The 18,146-nt window shown below is 42.6% G+C and overlaps 2 protein-coding genes across 14 annotated transcripts in view; one reads left to right on the forward strand and one right to left on the reverse strand.

Annotated features, from left to right (window-relative positions):
• Nucleotides 1-5,079, forward strand: part of FAM118A (family with sequence similarity 118 member A) — a 30,721-nt gene extending 25,642 nt beyond the window's left edge. For all 7 annotated transcript variants that reach the window (XM_065570140.1, XM_024100396.3, XM_042846993.1 and 4 more), the window contains one exon: nucleotides 193-5,079. In XM_065570140.1, coding sequence (XP_065426212.1) covers nucleotides 193-317 — 125 coding nt within the window. In that variant the 3' untranslated portion in view covers nucleotides 318-5,079. The remainder of the gene's footprint in view (nucleotides 1-192) is intronic.
• SMC1B (structural maintenance of chromosomes 1B) overlaps nucleotides 3,244-18,146 on the reverse strand; it is a 78,910-nt gene continuing 64,007 nt past the window's right edge. For all 7 annotated transcript variants that reach the window (XM_065570090.1, XM_065570074.1, XM_065570056.1 and 4 more), the window contains 4 exons: nucleotides 9,626-9,777; nucleotides 9,309-9,378; nucleotides 3,927-4,037; nucleotides 3,244-3,585 (listed from right to left, as the gene is read on the reverse strand). In XM_065570090.1, the coding sequence (XP_065426162.1) occupies nucleotides 3,475-3,585; nucleotides 3,927-4,037; nucleotides 9,309-9,378; nucleotides 9,626-9,777 (444 nt within the window). In that variant the 3' untranslated portion in view covers nucleotides 3,244-3,474. The remainder of the gene's footprint in view (nucleotides 3,586-3,926; nucleotides 4,038-9,308; nucleotides 9,379-9,625; nucleotides 9,778-18,146) is intronic.

Consider the following 18,146-nt stretch of genomic DNA (forward strand, 5'->3'; position numbering starts at 1 on the left):
CTAATTATTTCCAGGATTTAAGTGGACTAAAAAGTTCAAAATCTCTTAATACATTTCTAGGGGGTGCAGGGCAGTTTAAATACTAACTGGATTAGATCATTGGCAGATGGCTGCTATTTCTTGTATAGTCAATTTATTACAAATCTATGAGTGACTTACATTTTTTTTTTTTTTTTTTTTGGTTCTCATCAGTTGATACCTCTGCTGGTGACCTGGGCATTGTAAAGAATTTTGAAACCCAAGTGCAGGGCAACTGCGCAGGACCACCGGAGCGGGAAGCAGAGAATTGGGCTCTCAGTACTCCAGAGTTTCAGTGACTTTCTCTACCTGGCATTGACTGTAACAACCCTGCTTCCTGGCAAGAACAACAACTTGAAATGGCATTAAGAGTTTACCTTCATATACCATAGTAGCCTGCTGCTCTTAGCAATTTTTTCTCACCCAGAGTGAACTATTCTCACTATTACTAGTCCCAGTCAAGAGCAGGGAGTAACTGCTAAAAGCTGTTAGAAACTAATTTAATAAATAAAACTAACGTTCTGTACCCTAAGGTTAAAGTAAAAGTTTTAAAAATAGACAAGGATTCATTTCCACACCACCACAAAAAGGCAGTGTTAAATATACCTAAACTAAAAGTTGGAGAAGGCTGGGGTTCAAACACTTGAAAGTGAAACTGACACAGACTATAAAGAGATATTTTAAGTAGAAAGTAAGGTTGAAATTAAGTTATTTTTAAGAACTGCAAACAAGGGTAGCACATTGTGTGTGTCGTCATTCGGACAACTTGCTTGCATATTTTATTTCTTCCCCACCCACCCCCTTTTTCATCTATTTTCTTATTCCTGGTTCCTCTTCCAAGCTGCTTTATGTGGGCATGCCCCTGCACCTTCGACTGAATCAATTAAGCTCCATATGCCCAGAGGGCTGTCAGCATAAAGCTGCTTACAGGATCTGAACCTTAAACTGTAAGCTCCTTGGAGCAGGCACCATCTTCATATTTTATAAAGCACAAATATCTGACCTATTCTATGAATATTTCATTTTTCACTTGTCATCTGGTATCTTTTAGTATCACTTAACATTGGGGGAAATGAAAATATAAATGAAAGTGGCCAGCAGCATACAGGCTGTTCTTTATTGACTGGGATTCACTTCACTACTTACTATACTTTGGAATGAAAATATTTCAGTTTGTTTGAAGGACAGGACATGCTTTTGGTATTTCAAGTAGAGATTACGGGGATGTTTTCATTGCTGCATAGTTAAAGCAGGCCACTATCTAATTATGTGCAGTAGAGAACTGCTACAAACCCCAGCTCATCAAGGCTTTAACCACTTTGACTACAGTCAATGTGACTACTCCATATGCTTAAAGTAAAACATGCTTAAGACCCTTGCTGAATCCTGTCCTTAGACTACCAAATTTAAATTCTATTATGAGAGCTTGGATTTCACGTTTTTATGAGGGGGTCCTGTAAAACTTGTTAGTTTCCCCCAAAATTGTGTTGCCCTGGAGCAAACACTTTTCTTTAAATGAAATTCTAAAGTGTTACAAAAATTAATATTTCTTTAATCAGCATCAATCAGATACTGATGGCTGATTAAGTGGCTGGATTAGGCTGTGCTTTTTGCACCCATTTTCCTGAGGCTGCTGCGAGCACACTATAGTTTTGAGGTTGTTTTAACACAGCAGTCAGAGGTTAAAATTAGTGCAATACACTTTTATTGAACTCTATTCTATGGTACTTTTATGGCTCCGATCATCATAGTATCTGAGCATCTCATCCATTCAGTTGGTTCCTCAGATATAACCTATTTAACTTGTCTTTTAGTTTTCCCAGGAGCAACACTACATAACTGCCTTTCCACTGCACATGCACACACACATTTAAACTTAGCATTGATTTGATTTGAAGTGTTTTTAAATCACAAGTAAATTTAATTTTGCTTTTTTTAAACAGGTAGCACTGGAGACTCTTCAAGTCTAAACACCACTGAAAACTGCAACTTGTAAAACAGCCATTCTTGCCTTAGTGCCATACAATTGCACTGTGAAAAATGCACATCGCAGTAGTGATGAGATCTCTTTACAATTCAATGTATGCATATTAAAAGCAGAGTTGCTGTGTGGCCCATTATGGAAGCTACTGGCAGTAGAATATGCATGTTTCAGTTATCTTATAAGGAGGGCTGACTTGCAACTGGCTCATGGAAATATATAGCTGAAAGGGATATACCTAGAACGTGACTGTTCAGTGTGATACATTCAGTTAATCAAAAAGTAACTTGCTTTGAAATCCTGTTTTGAATACGACTGAGTCTGGATTCCCAAGTGGAGGAAATAGGCCATAAACCTAGACATTCATTAAATGATGCAGCTGGCTCTACTAACGCTATTGTAGAAATTAATTTACTTTTTTGGTATTCTTTTATAATTTTTTTAAAATGGAAACTGGTGTATTTACTGAGAATTTTAGAGACAAGGTGGAAGGTAATATGTTTATTGGACATGAGTAAGGGTATCACAATCTGGCCATAAAGTGTTATGATTAATATACCTTGTCTGCCAACTGTGCTGGCTGGCTGTTTGCTAAAAGGTAGGGGGAAAACCCACCAAGGAACAGTTTTGACTGGGGGAGAGGGGAAGCTGTACACCTCTTTGTGGCTTGGCAATGATGGGCAAACATGGCCATGTAATATGGAGCTAGTCTCTCATCAGTTTCTGACCCTTACAGAACATGGCACCAGAAAGCTCTGGATTCAATTTCAGAAGAAATGTAAGATTGGTCTTTTACAAGTGTTGGAAACAGAATATAATGTCTCCTTCCCTAGAGTAGCTCTTTGAATATATACAGTTTAAAAAAACATTTAAGCTCCTAGAACTTGTATCTTTATATTTAACCTAACCACATCTGAAACCTTGTAGTGAGAATCTTCCTGATAAAAAGTAAAAAATGCTATACATTTCAAGATTTTTTCCAACATTTTAATTCTCAATAGTTTAACATTGAAAAGCTATATATAACAGATGAGGTTTGCATTTTTTGACAGCAATCATATGAATTTAACATAGCATCCATATTCAAAAAGTCACTCATCATTCATCAGTTTTTATATTAATGGGACTTCATAGTTTATCTTAATGCTAACCAACAAGAACATACTTAAAGAGATTAGGCACTAGTCACTAGAATTTAGCCATTTCAGTAATGTCTTTCAAAAGCATATTTTGAATTTGTAACGCAACAGGAACATGTACTCCATAAAACCCTAAACAAAACTAGGTCAAATAATACAATCATTTATTCTTCTCCAAATTCTAAGAAATGGCTCTGTGGGTTACGAAGCTATATTCTTGGACTTCTGTATAAGAATATTTAAAAGCAATATTCAAAAAGCTTACAAACTTGTCAGAAAGGTGGCTGTAGAAATCACAATTTTATTATTCACAGATGGCCCTGAAACTTTCATGTTTTATTCCAGTGTGGAACTGTATCTGTGCTTCTCTTTTCGTTCACTGTCATCAATGTCTGGATACACAGTAAGATCCAGAGTCAGTACCTGACTAAACATGTAATCATCTTGCTGAAAGGAGGAAGAATCAAATCAGTTTACAAGCATATATTAAAAATAAGCATTATCTATAAGATGATGCAGTTACCAGAAGGACCACTTAACTATACATAGCTTGTTCTGGAACGCTATTAAACACTTACCAATGACTGTTCCTGAATGAGAAACAATGCATTTGAACCACCCAGCTCTTGATATACTTGTTAGAGAATTTTTTTTTAAATGAGCATTAAGGGGGAGTCATTTCTTAAGAAATAATTGGCTGTAGCTGGAATTTTTTTTAATAGTTTAATTGCTGTATGAAGTTAATTTGATTTAAATCAAGACAGAAAAATAACTAAGATTATTTGTACCTCTGGACAGACTCCAATTAATGCATCTGCTCTGGAATAAAACTCCTCCTTTAGAGAAATAACTATCATCTGACACTGTTCCTGTGCCTGCTCTTTGATGAAGCTTGATACCTTTGGAGAAAAGCCACAAATTTTAGGATAAGTGGGTTCTGTCAGATTTAAATCACAATTGATTAGGGAACAATGCTGAATTGCTCAGCAGACAGAATTCATTTATGAAATGGGCAGGGTAAAAGGGGGAATATAACCGGCCAAGAAAGACACTGTACATGATGTAGGTTCACAGTATGACCCCACAGGTTTGACCCTTTAAAAAATGTATATGAAAACAATCCACTTTAGAAATGTGACATTTCTAAAGTTAACGTAGCGCATTTTACTTGACAATGTTTTTAAGTTAGGAGAATTTCCATGTATAAGCCATAAATTTTACAGCCTGTTACCATTTACATAATGTGATACAGATTACAAATGCATATTACTGTGCGGTTTTACGTGGCAGAAAATGTTTTTCACTAGCTGTAAAATGTTACTGCATAGAGCTAAATTAAGAAGACATCATACCACAACAGAAGATAAAATTCTAAATGAAAATTAGAAGCAATATTTTTTAATCACACTTCTATCCGCTATGTCATAATAGGCATAGTCATTGAAATAATTTTGAACTGAAGATATAAAACCTGACTAGTTTTCACAGTGACTGACCATAATCCATTCTGAAACTAACTTTATAAGGAGTTAGTATTATACACACTTAAAGTTCCGGAAAGTTTCTTCTTTCAATTTTCAGTTTAAAGCCTTCTAGCCGTGTTACAGCAGAAGATCTCCAACAAGTTGCTACTAACCAGACCTTTCCCAAACTCTTTTGATCCCAATAAGTACTGTACATATACTAACCTGTTCATATGCAAAAAGTATATGCAGTATTTATTAAGCATATTTTTTCTATTTCCAAACAACATTATTTTCTGTAACAAACTCAAAACACTGGCAAATATATAAAGGTCCCTTCATTTGAAGGTGTCTCAGGTCTTTCTCATGGCAGGTAAGATCACCATTTACGGTTGAGGAAACTGAAGCAATGAGAAGAGTTGGAGTAGGCCTCAATATTGATACAAAATTATTAATAAATTATTTTACATAATTACAATCTTGACTTTGCTCTTACTGAATTTTGCTACAATTATTTTCATACACTTGCTTAGAGAATGATAGCTCACATTCTTAGGTTTTGGTGGGATTTTTGGTTGCTTATTATATGAAATTATTACACTATTATTAGGGCCCTACCAAATTCACTGTCCACTTTGGGCACTTCATGGTCATAGGATTTTAAAAATCACATATTTCATGATTTCAACTACTTAAATCTGAAATTTCACGGTGTTGTAATTATAGGGGTCCTGACCCAAAAAAGGAGTTGTGAGAGGGTTGCAAGGTTATTGTAGGGTGGGGTTGCAGTACTGCTACCCTTACTTCTGTGCTACTGCTGGTGGCGGCACTGCCTTCAGAACTAGTGATCTTGAAAGCACTGGCTGCTGGCCAGGATCCCAGCTCTGAAGGCAGAACCACTGCCAGCAGCAGTGCAGAAGTAAGTATGGCATGGTATGGTATTGCCACCCTTTCTTCTGCACTGCTGCTGGTGGGGCGCTGACTTCAGAGCTAGGTGCCTGGCCAACAGCCACTGCTCTCCAGCTGCCCAGCTCTGAAGGCTGCGCAGACTTAAGGGTGGCAATACTGCGACCCCCCACACGACTTCCTTTTGGGTCAGGACCCTCAATTTGAGAAATGCCGGTCTCCCCCATGAAATCTGTATAGCACAGGGTAAAAGCACATAAAAGACCACATTTCACTTGGGGAGGGACCAGATTGCATGGCCCATGACGCGTTTTTCATGGCTGTGAATTTTGTAGGGTCCTACAAGGTGAGTAACCCCTTTCTTTGAGTGATTGTCCCTAAGTGTAATGCACTTCAGCTGATTCACAAGCAGTGTCACTTAAAAAAGGTGTATGCCTGGAGTCCTATGACACAGACTGCAGAACGGCTCTGCCTAGAGAAGCTGCAGCAGCAGCTGATTGCACTAGTCGCAGTGGCTCTCAAACTGTGCGTCAGGACCCCAAGTGGGTTGCGACCCCATTTTAATGGGGTCACAAGGGCTGGCTTAGATTTGATGGGGCCAGAAGCCAAAGCTCAAGCCCCACTGTCTAGGCCCGAAGCCTGAGGGCTTCAGCCTTGGGGGGCTGAGGTTACAGGCCCCCTGCCTGGGGCTGAAGCCTTTGTGTTTCAGCTTTGCCCCCAACCCCAGGGCAGTGGGGCTTTGGCCCCCCTACCTGGGGTGGCAGGGATCGGATAGTAATTTTTGTTGTCAGAAGAGGGTCGCAGTGCAATGAAGTTCAAGAACCCCTGCACTAGTGCATAATTTCTAGCAAAGATAAGACCCAAACTCCAATTTGCTGCTCTGCAGCTGTCTGTAATAGGTACATTTCAAAGGAAAGCTACCAATGCTGCTTAAGCTCTAGTTGAGTGTGCTCTCACACTGCACTTAAGGGAGACATTCATCTTGTAGTCAAATAGAATACACCCTCAATTCCACTTCAATAGTATCTGGGAACAAATGGCCTCTCAGATGTTCCATGAATAATACAAAAAGACTAGGAGACTTCTGAAAAGATCTCTTCCTCTGCAGGTAAAAGGCAAGAGCCCCATACACGTCCAGTAAGTGTCATGCTGCCTCTTCCATGTTAGAATGAGGTTTTAAGGTAAAATGCAGTATTGGTCCCAGGATATGAGAGAGACAAGGTGGGTGAGGTAATATCTTTTACTGGACCAACTTCTGTTGGTGAAAGAGACAAGCTTGTGAGCTACATCGAGCTCCTCTTCACGTCTGAGAGAAGAGCTCAGTGTAGCTCGAAAGCTTGTCTCTCTCACCAACAGAAGTTGGTCCAATAAAAGATATTACCTCACCCACCTTTTCTGTTTAAAGTAAAACACAGGTAGATAGAGACATAGTTGATGTGAAAGTCCGACACCTCCTGAGGGTGGAACTTCAGATGTAGTCTCATGGATACCTAGTCCTTGTGGAAAACTCAATAGGAAGGGTCAGCCACGAACACCTCTAGCTCCCTGACTCGTCTGTTACCTTCTTAGAGATGTAACGGAGAGCAGGATGCCAGGGGCACAAACGGTTATTTAGTAAGAGTTGATCCAACAAGATTCAAGTTGCAGACTGGTATACATTTTGTCACTGGAGAGAAGACTCAAAGAATCGCATCCTTATAGGAAGTGGATGGTAACTGGATGGGAAAGTACAGAGCAGGTGTATGCCATACTGTGCTGGTTGGGGACATAGACCAATGCCAGCCACGCCATTAGCGGCCTGAGGTGAAGTCGCGCGTGCCAAACCACATAAATACATCCTGCCATGTGACCCAGCAGTCTCTGGCAGGTGTGGGTGGTGGTGAACAGGTGGGCATGCAGAAATTAGATGAGGTCTACCATGGCTCAGACCAGAGTCTCAGGGAGGAAGGCTCTGGCCCAAGTGGAGTTGAGTACCACCACAATGAACTGTGTGTTGCACTGGAGTGAGGGTTAACTTCCTATCATTTATTATTAGGCCCAGGTTGTGGCAGGTGGAACAGACCAGAGCGAGATACCTCCTCACATGATCCGAGGACTGGCCCCTTAGCAAGGAATCGTCGAGGTATATGTAGATTTGGACCCCCAGACGTCACAGATAAGCGGTCACTGGAGCTTTACACTTGGTGAACACTCTCGGAGCTGATGAGAGACCAAAGGGCATCGCTGTGAACTGGAAATGGCGCTGGCCCAATGTGAAACAGAGGAAACACTGGAATATGGAAGTACGCATCTTTTAAATCGAGGGCGATGTACCAGTCTCCTGGATCCAGGCACGGGATGATGAAGGCCAGGAAGACCATATGAAATTTCAACTTTTTGAGAGACTTGTTGAGGCGCCGCAGATCTAGAATAGGTCTGAGGCCTCTCTTTGCCTTTGGAATAAGGAAGTTGCAGAAGTAAAATCCTCTTCCTTCCATGCCTCTGGGTGCAGGAGGTTTTTGATCTCCTGAATGAAGAGTTGCTCGTGAGACGGGTCCATGAAGAGGGACAGGGAAGGGGGTTGGAAGGGTTGGTTGGCTACGAACTACAGGGTATAGCCCGATGAGACAGTGTCGAGCACCCAACGGTCCAAGGTGATATGGGACCAGGCTGACCGAAAAGGGTGGAGGTGGACGGGGAACGGATCCAGTACAGTGACTGGGACATCGTCCTCGGGCACATCCTCAAAATGACTGCTTTTGGCTGCCTTGGTCCCTGGAAGGTCTAGGCTGGGAAGGTTGACAAGACGACGACTGGTGGAATCACTTAAAACCCATCTTTCCCCTTCTTTTTGTAGGAGCCAGATCGAGGAGAACCCCAAGACCTCAATAACTGCAGAGATGGCGGGGGGCAAAATGGCTTTTTGGCCTGCTGAGAAGTATGTAGACCCAAGGAGCAGAGGGTGGCCTGGGAGTCTTGAAGACTGTGGAGCCTAGCATCAGTTAACTCAGAGAAAAGCCCTGTTCCCTCGAAAGGGAGGTCCAGCAGGGTGGATTGGATCTCCTGGGACAGTCTGGAGGTCTGTAACCAGGAGCTATGCCTCATGGCTATTGCAGAGATGACCACCCTGGACACCGAGTCCATAGCATCCCAGGCCATCTGGAGGACACCCCTGGCTACCGCCTTGCCTTTGTCTATTAGAGTGGTGAACTTCTCCGCCTAATCCTGTGGGAGGCTCTCTTTGAACTTGTCAACATAGTCGCACAGGTTGAAACTGTATCTGCCAAGTAGGGCCTGATGGTTAGATACCCTAAACTGGAGGCTTGCTGAACAGATCATGATGTCAACAATTCACAGATTAATCTCATGTCATACCCTTCTATTAAGATCTTCACGTAATTTGTACAACATTAAAATTACAGTTGTGGTTATATATTCAGCATAATATTATATTTCAGCACTACACATCTCAGACCCCTATCATACTCTGGCTCAACAGGCAGAGTTAAGGGTAGATTTAAAAAAAAAAATCTATCTGGAATTTCTTTTTTAATGCAATACAACTGTGATGAGGTGTCCACACCACGGAAGAATGAAAGGGGTTAAGTCGGCTAGATAGGTTAATTAACTCCACAAGGGTGCACCTTTGGGTCAGGTGTCAGCCAGGTTACCTGAGCTTCTTAATCCTTTACAGGTAAAAGGATTTTGGAGTCTCTGGCCAGGAGGGATTTTATAGTACTGTACACAGGAGGGCTGTTACCCTTCCCTTTATAGTTATGACAATCTGTAAATTAATTTCAGATAACAGAAGGAATAACTTACTTTGCCAATGTTTGTGTTATCCAGTGCAGCGTCCACTTCATCCAAAATAAAGAAAGGGGCAGGGCGGAAACTTAAAAATAAGAGAGTCAATTAGTTTTATATAGATATACTAATATTTTGGGGATTTAGCTTGTCCCATAAAATTTTGACCAAGAAATAGTAATGTCAAGAACAGAATAGGAATGTAAAATACATTTTTGGACATAACAAATGTTCAAAATGCCTTCTGAAAATACTATGCTACATTTGTTTCCATACCACTGATGCTCAAAGATTAGTAAAAAGATGGTACTGTAAAATCTATTTCACCATATTACCTGTGTATTGCAAACACAAGAGCCAGTGCTGCCACAGATTTTTCACCTCCTGACAAGTTGTCCATTGGCATAAAGCGTTTTCCAGGAGCCACACAGTTATAGCTAATGCCTTCTAGATATGGTTCCTCGGGGTTCTCGGGACTGAGAAATGCCTGAAATACACATGCCCTAATATTTAGTTAATACTGAAACATATGAAATGTTTAGCTTAGGGTTGCTATTGTTTGTATTTTAAAGTTTAAATATGACATTTTGGCTGATTTGTAGTGAATAACTGTGTATCTGTATTTAAGAAAGACATTGCTAAAATAGATTTTTCTAGAACCACATCTTGTGAAACTTTTGGAATATGACAGACATCATAATCAAAGAACCACCATTTAAGGCAGACTGACATCTTAGTCATATTTTCAACACTGTTCCTTATCTTTGTTACCAATATCACTTCAGGTTATTAAAGACACTCATTTTAAGAAAAAATCTCAATTTACTTTTCACTATCTGTTTAGTTTATTTCATTTTACTTGGACGATAAAATAAATTAAGTAATTTTCATATTTATAGGCTGTTACAAAACGAATAGCACCCATGCAAAGTGTTAAAAAACAGTTACCTGTCTTTTGTAACTCTTGTTCGAGATGTGTTGCTCATGTCCATTCCATTCTAGGAGTGTGCGTGCCCACGTGCACATTTTTCGGAGATTTCTGCCTGAGTGGTACCCATAGGGTTGGCAGTGGTGCCCTCTGGAATGCTGTGCTCATGCATCAGTATATTAGGCACTGCCGGCCCGATGCCATCTCAGTTCCTTCTTGACGACAACTCCGACAGAGGAGTAGGAGGGCGGGTAATGGAATGGACATGAGCAACACATCTTGAACAACAGTTACAAGAGGTAGGTAACCGTTGTTTCTTCTTTGAGTGCTTGCTCATGTCAATTCCATTCTAGGTGATTCACAAGCTGAATCCACTGAGGTGGGCTCGAAGTTCATAGTCATGTGGCTTGCCATACTGCTTTACTGAAGCCAGCATTGTCTTGGGCCTGCTAGGTAAGTGTGTAATGAGATGTAAATGTGTGGATGCACAACCAGGTAGCGGCCCTGCCGATATCTTGAATAGGCACTTGGGCCAGGAAGGCCGCTGCCCGGGCTTGTGCCCTAGTCAAGTGGGCAGTTACAATCGCCAGTGGAGGCACTTTCACCAGATCATAACAGAAACAGATGCAGGCGGTGATCCATGATGAAATTCTCTAGGCAGACACTGGAAGACCTTTCATCCTGTCTGCTGCTGCAATGAACAACTGCGTCAACTTACAGAACGGCTTAGTCCTTTCAATGCAAAAGGCTATTGCTCTCCTGACATCCAGAGAGTGCAATTTGCACTCCTCTTCTGACTTATGAGGTTTTGGAAAGAAGACAGGTAAGTATATGTCCTGGCTTGTATGAAACTGCGAAACTACCGTGGGCAAGAAAGCTGGGTGCGGTTGCAGCTGGACCTCGTCCTTGTAGAATACCATACAGAGTGGCTCCAAAGTAAGCATCCTAATCTCAGAGACCCTGTGGGCAGACATTATTGACACCAAGAAAGAAGCCTTCCAGGAAAGCAGAAGAAGGGAGCAGGAAGCCAAAAGCTCGAAGGGGGGACCCATGAGTCGTGACAGCATGAGATTCAGGTCCTAAGGAGGGACAGGGTCATGGATGTGGGGATAGAGTCGCTCCAGGCCCTTCAAAAAAGAACCATCATGTCATGGGTGAAGACTGACCTGCCCTGGAACGGAGGATGGAAGGCTGAAATAGCGGCCAAGTGGACCTTAATCAATGAAAGAAACAGGCCCTAGAGCTTGAGATGCAGAAGGTAGTCCAACACTGACTGCAGCAAGGCCTGCTCGGGGTGGATACCCTGGTCCAAACCCCAGAACCTTTTCCACTTGGCCAGGTAGGTCACCCTGGCCGAGGGCTTTCTGCTACCCAACAGTAACTTCTGGATAATGGACCGAGTACTCCTGTTCTGCATTCAGCCACATAGCAGCAAAACTGTCAGATGCAGCGCTGCCAAGTTCGGGTGCAGAAGATTGCTGTGGTTCTGGGACAGCAGAACTGACCAGAGAGGCAGCTGCAGCGGGGTGGCCACTGAAATGTCCAACAGCGTGCCGAACCAGTGCAGGCGAGACCAAGCCAGGGCTATCAGGATTACCTTCACCTTGTGCTGTCTGATCTTCATGAGAACTCTGTGGATTAAGGGCACTGGTGGGAAGGCATACATCAGAGCCCCCTGACCACTGGAGCAAAAAGGCATCTGACAGGGAGCCTAGGTCAATCCCCTGAGTTGAGCAGAACACCTGGCACTTCCTGCTCTGTCAGGACGCAAACAAGTCCACCTGGGGGGCGGGTGGCACCTTTGGAAGATCACTCCATCCAGAGGTGGTCAGTGTGATCACTTGTGGTGAGAAGAGAAGGACCTGCTGAGGTGATCCACTAACACGTTTCTGGCCCTGGGAAGGTGCGCAGCCATAAGATGAATGGCATGCTGCACACAGAAGTCCCAGAAATGGACAGCTTGTTGGCAGAGGGCTGACGATTGGGCCCTGCCTTGCTTGTTGATGTAAAACATCGAGGTGGTGTTGTCTGTCAGGATTTGTACCACCTTGTCCTTCAAGCAAGGTAGGAAAGAATGCAGTGTTTAGCCCAGAGATACAATGCCAAGCACCCAGTGGTCTAAGGTGACTCGCGACCAGGCCAACTGGAAGGGATGTAGGCGGTTGTGCTCCTTTTGAGTTCTAGGACAAAAATTCATTCAAATATGACACGTGTCCTTCACACGCGACTCTCTCAAGCACCGTAGGCAGCTGCTATGGGGGGGTCGCTAATATGCATAGATCTGTTGCAGGCAGAACAAGGCTTAAAACCTGGAGACCACTGCATGCCCCGCCTGGGGCTAAGATCCTGCTGGGACTCTAATTTACTAACTAACACTACTTAACACCTACTTACTGACTAACTACTGTAAACAAACTATGTACAAGACAAACAAGGATGAGAGATAAAGAGAAAAAATGCTATCCACTTGCAAGTCAAGGGGAAGGCACTCCAACCAACCATCACGGGTGGTAAGAAGGAACTGAGAGGGTGAAGAAGTTTTTAATACTGAAACCATGAAATCTCTGTCTCTCACTGCTCCATTCTTCTATTGAACATAAATGTTAGGCTTCTGTCTAAAATTTTTCTCTTGCCTGAACTCTCTTCTTCTCCTCCTCAGGGGATCAGACTGTCTTATCTTCAGCTGCTCCTCACTGCTCAACACCAGATACTTGCCTCACAGCCTCGTTTTAGGCATTTTAGAGGTCCCCAAGCTTAGCTGACTTCCTTGGAGATGGAAAAGACTTTTGAAAGAACTGAATGCAGATATTTTCCAGAGGTTCTTCACAAATTTTACTTTAGCAGCAACTTCCTCAAATTGGGAGAATTCATGGTTTCTTACCTGAAAACTTTCCCTTCTTTGAAGGGAAAGATCCAAAGATTGACAATGGGTCATTGCCTGTCTGTACCTGCAGGGAGCAGAAAAAAAGCTAGGTGGATAGCTGATGAGGGACTAGTCCCCACCTTCAGGAGACCACCTCAGTTTCAAGATGCTTCCACCACTAACTCCTGTGGACTATGAAACTAAAAAACCCCAACTCTCTCATCTTGCGAAAAATATTCAACAAGAGAACATTACGAACAACAAGAACATTTTAACTACTGCAGAGAACTTTAAGCATGAGTTAAACAGATCTGCCTTTTTCAGGGAGGGACAGATCTGTTCGAAGAAAGGGAAATTTTCAGGTAAGCTGCCACAAATTTTCCCATTCTTTCTCAGGGCTAGGTCCACAGATCCTCAGTGTGGGATATTCTTAGCAATGACAAAATTCCTAGGGCGAGAACAAAATAATATCACAGAGAAAGGAATCATCACAGAATGCAGGACCCACCTGTCAAAGGCTGCATCATCTGAAGATGAATATCTATCTTGTAAAATTTAGTCAATGTTTACACAGATGACCAAGTTGCAACTTTACAGATTTCAATGCCCCTTCACTGCCCGTGTACTGAATGAGCTCTGGTGCCCACTGTTGGATTGGTGCCCTTGATATGCAAGGCCCTGATAGACTGTAGATGAGCCTCTGCTCACTGCAGCAATGATACTGTTCCTTTTGTAGATCCCTTAACCTGAGTCCTCTCCCCTTCCACTCAATGGTTTATGTATGCCATCGCTGACATTGTCCGCCATTACCAGAAGACCACCATTCAATAATACTGAGGCCAGTTGTTGAACAGCATATTTTATTGCCCTCATCTCTAGAAAAATGTATGCTCTTCTTTAGTTCCAAGAAGAACCATGTCCCTACAGCCATCGACTTCTCAGAGAATGCTTCCCATCCTTCTAGACTGGCATCTATTGTTATGACAGATCTCTCTGGCTCGGCTATGGCCATCCTTCCTAAAATCAATCTGGGCTCATCCACCAATCCCGGGATTTCAATACGAGTGACGGAATGCTCACTTTCAGAGATGGAAAAGTCAGAAAACAGCAGGGAAGGGACAGCAGGAAACTCTGGAGCTTGCTCCTAGCACTATTCCTAGAAAACTCATTATGACATGATCATCCCTAGAACACTCATTAGGGGGCCTAGGACGCCCTCAAAAGGGTAACTGCTGATCTGATCTTGCTCTGTATTTTGGCTGACAAAGATTTTATGGGCCTCTGAGTCTATCAACACTCCAAGATGAACAAGGCACTGAGATGGCTGAAGATAACGCTTTCCAAAATTTACTATAATCCATGCTGTTGTAACATTTGGATTGTTGCTTGAGTGGCTCTCTCTTTGGACAGGATTCTGATTATAATGTTGTCTAGAAAGAGTATATTTGTATCCCCATTTGCCTGAGAATAGCAACCAGAACACTGAGGATTTTCATGAATGCTTTAGGTGCAGAGAACAGTACAAAAGGCAGCACTTTGTACTGAAAATTATCCGTGTCATGAGTGAATTACAGAAATCTCCTGTGCACCTGGTGAACTGGCATATGAAGATAGGTCTCCTTCAAATCTACTGATGTGAGGTAATCCCTCTGGCAGATGGCCACCAGTATGGACTTAATCTCCAGACTGAATCTGGTCTCCAATACTTCTCTGTCCTCCCCAGACCTCTTGGGTACCAGAAACAAAACTGAGTAGTGGCCAGAGAACATCGCTGCCTCGGGAACTCTCTCTATTACACTGATTCCTGAAAGATAATATACTAAAGACTACAGATCACACCTACTTTGCAGATTTGAAGATACCAGAGAAGAGAGAAAAATGATTTCAAAATTCTGTGATGTACTTCCGTCAAACCACATTCAGCACCCATCTGTCCAATGTGGAGATAGGCCATTGGTCCTTGAATTTTAACAGTCCTCCCCTTAGGTGTTGCTCATTGGAACTCTCCTGACTGTAGTCATAGATTGTTTCTAGTGTTGGAATTTACACTGCAGGAAGACTGGTCTCTCTCCTTTCCAGGCTTAGACTTGTTCTATTTGCTTTTGTTGTAGTCTTGCCTTCCATACTTAGAGGAACAGCCACAGAAAGGATATTTAGACCTGAAATAAAGCCAGCTATCCCTTTTCCCAGATTTGGAGTTGAGAGTTTTGTCACATTTTTTTTTATTTATCTGAAGATAAATAAAATATTTTTTTTTATCTGCTTTGTCTAATGGTTCCCCAAATAACCAACCTTCTAAATATTTTGAAGTTGCTAACGTGATTTTGTCTGGTCTGTCGCCCTTCCAGAGGTGCCATCAAGTCACTACATTTGTCATAACTATAAAGGGAAGGGTAACAGCTGTCCTGTGTACAGTACTATAAAATCCCTCCTGGCCAGAGACTCCAAAATCCTTTTCCCTGTAAAGGGTTAAGAAGCTCAGGTAACCTGGCTGGCATCTGACCTAAAGGACCAATAAGGGGACAAGATACTTTCAAATCTTGGGTGGGGGAAGGCTTTTGTTTGTGTTCTTTGTTTGGGAGTGTGTTCGCTCTCGGGACTGAGAGGGACCAGACATCAATCCAGGTTCTCCACATCTTTCTAAACAAGTCTCTCCTATTTCAAACTTGTAAGTAAATAGCCAGGCAAGGCGTGTTAGTTTTCCTTTGTTTTCTCAACTTGTAAATGTACCTTTTACTAGAGTGTTTATCTTTGTTTGCTGTACTTTGAACCTAAGACTAGAGGGGAGTCCTCTGAGCTCTTTAAGTTTGATTACCCTGTAAGGTTATTTCCATACTGATTTTACAGAGATGATTTTTACCTTTTTCTTTAATTAAAAACCTTCTTTTTAAGAACCTGATTGATTTTTTCCTTGTTTTAGATCCCAGGGGGGTTGGAACTGGGGTATTCACCAGGAGTTGGTGGGAGGAAGGAGGGGAATGGTTAATTTCTCCTTGTTTTAAGATCCAAGGGGTTTGGATCTGTATTCACCAGGGAATTGGTGAAGGTCTCTCAAGGCTACCCAGGGAAGGAAATTAGCCTTGGGATGGTGGCAGCGGACCAGAGCTAAGCTGGTAGTTAAGCTTAGAAGTTTCCATGCAGGCCCCTACATTTGTACCCTAAAGTTCAAAGTGGGGATACAGCCTTGACAACATTGGAGGCCATAGCATGTACTGAAAACACAGAAGCACCCCTGGTTGCATCAGCTATGAATGCTGAAGGCACTAAGATGTTCATTAACTCTGAACCTAACTGAAGTGATTTCTTGGCTGTTTTTGGCCAGTCTGACTCCTAAACAGTTTGTCCAGGTGAGTACTGCTCTTGCAAAACATGGTGCTGCAGCAGAAGCCTTCAGAGAGGAAGATGAAGCCTCATTATGGCATAGTGATATTTCCAGTCTGCAGTCATTGGGTTCTTTTGGGGAAAAAGTCCCTCTCCTTTGGGACAGCAATGACTGACTAGTTCCAGTAAACTGTCTCTCTTCCCACAGTAGACAGAGCAATCTGCTTTTTGCTATGGTGCATGCTGTAGAATTTTTTTGGCATGCCTGGACAATCTCACAGACTTTGTTGGTGCTTCCCATTCAGCCTTAATTACCTTCCCCCAAAAGACACGAAGGGGAACGTGTGGTTCAGATTTTGAACAAGTTGGGGAAAAAACTTTTGTAATTTCTATAGGTTTCAGAGTAACAGCCGTGTTAGTCTGTATCCGCAAAAAGAAGAACAGGAGTACTTGTGGCACCTTAGAGACTAACAAATTTATTAGAGCATAAGCTTTCGTGGACTACAGCCCACTTACTAGTCCTCTCTTCTTCCACCACAATTTTTTTTCTCACTAACTCATCCGACTGAATACCCAAGTATCTAATCAGCTTTTGTAACTTCATCTCAGATAATTCAGTTGGCAAAAGATCCTCTTGCTTCACTTCATCCTGCAGCTCAGACTCTGAGACTGAATTAACCTTCCTCTTGTGAAGATCATCCTAACTTTCCTCTTGACTTCTTTATTCCTCTCTTGGACTTAGGTTGAACAGATTTTCTAGCTTTTTTTTTTGGACAATGCTCAGAATGAAAACGAATTGGAGGAGGAAGATGAAAAAGAACCAGATGTAAACAATTTATATTTCTTTTACTATGCTTTTTCTTTCCACGTATAACATCTTGTGAAGAGAGCCATTAGCTCTGGCACTCTCTGGTGATGAGTCAGAGGAATTGCGGTCCATAGAAAAACAGGTCAGTTTTCTCCTAAGTTTGAGGTAATTTCTTGAACCCCTTTCTCCTTTAATTTTCACTCCTTAGGGGAGGTGACACTAGGAACCTGAGTCAGATGAAGAGCCCTGCAAAACTCTTCTGTTAACAGGCATCTATTTATCTTTGCCCTTTTGAGTGTGGACAGAATCCCTGTAAGGGACACTGCAGCTGTTTCCTGGGGCTCACAAGATGGCAGCCTCTACAGTAAAGGTATTTTTCATGCCAAATCCAAGAGCTCCATAGCCTAAGAGGGAATTTCTTCCTGAAGGAGATTCCTATCTTCTCCTCCTCTCCATGCAGAATTCCGGACTTCCCCTAGGGCTAAGGAAAGGAGACCAAATTGCCTGACGGGAGAGGGTGGGACTGATGAGACATGCACTGTGGGAGGGCATACACACAAATGGCCTTTTCGGCCACTCCATGCTCTGCCCATGGCAGATTCAGCTGGTCCCGCTTATGGTTTCCCTGTGCCAGGCTGCTACCCTGATGTAACTGCCTCTGGTTGCTGAAGGGCCATCCTTCAAGACATTTGCAACCTGGCTATCAGACTCCTTGCTGGTGGGGAACTCCTGGATCAGGATAAGGCAGACAAAACAAAACCTTTCCAACCCAGTGAATGAGGCAGCTGCACCAGGCACAAACTTCTCCTTTTGCAGCATTTGGCAGGAATACAGAGCAGGAGGAACACAGCCTTGCTCAGTTTCCTGTTTGGACCTTTCTTGTCCAACCTCTTAGCCTGCAACCTGAATAGTTGGGGGATAGGAGGCAACAACTGT

The sequence above is a fragment of the Chrysemys picta genome, chromosome 1 (assembly GCF_011386835.1).
Source record: "Chrysemys picta bellii isolate R12L10 chromosome 1, ASM1138683v2, whole genome shotgun sequence".
NCBI lineage: Eukaryota > Metazoa > Chordata > Testudines > Emydidae > Chrysemys > Chrysemys picta.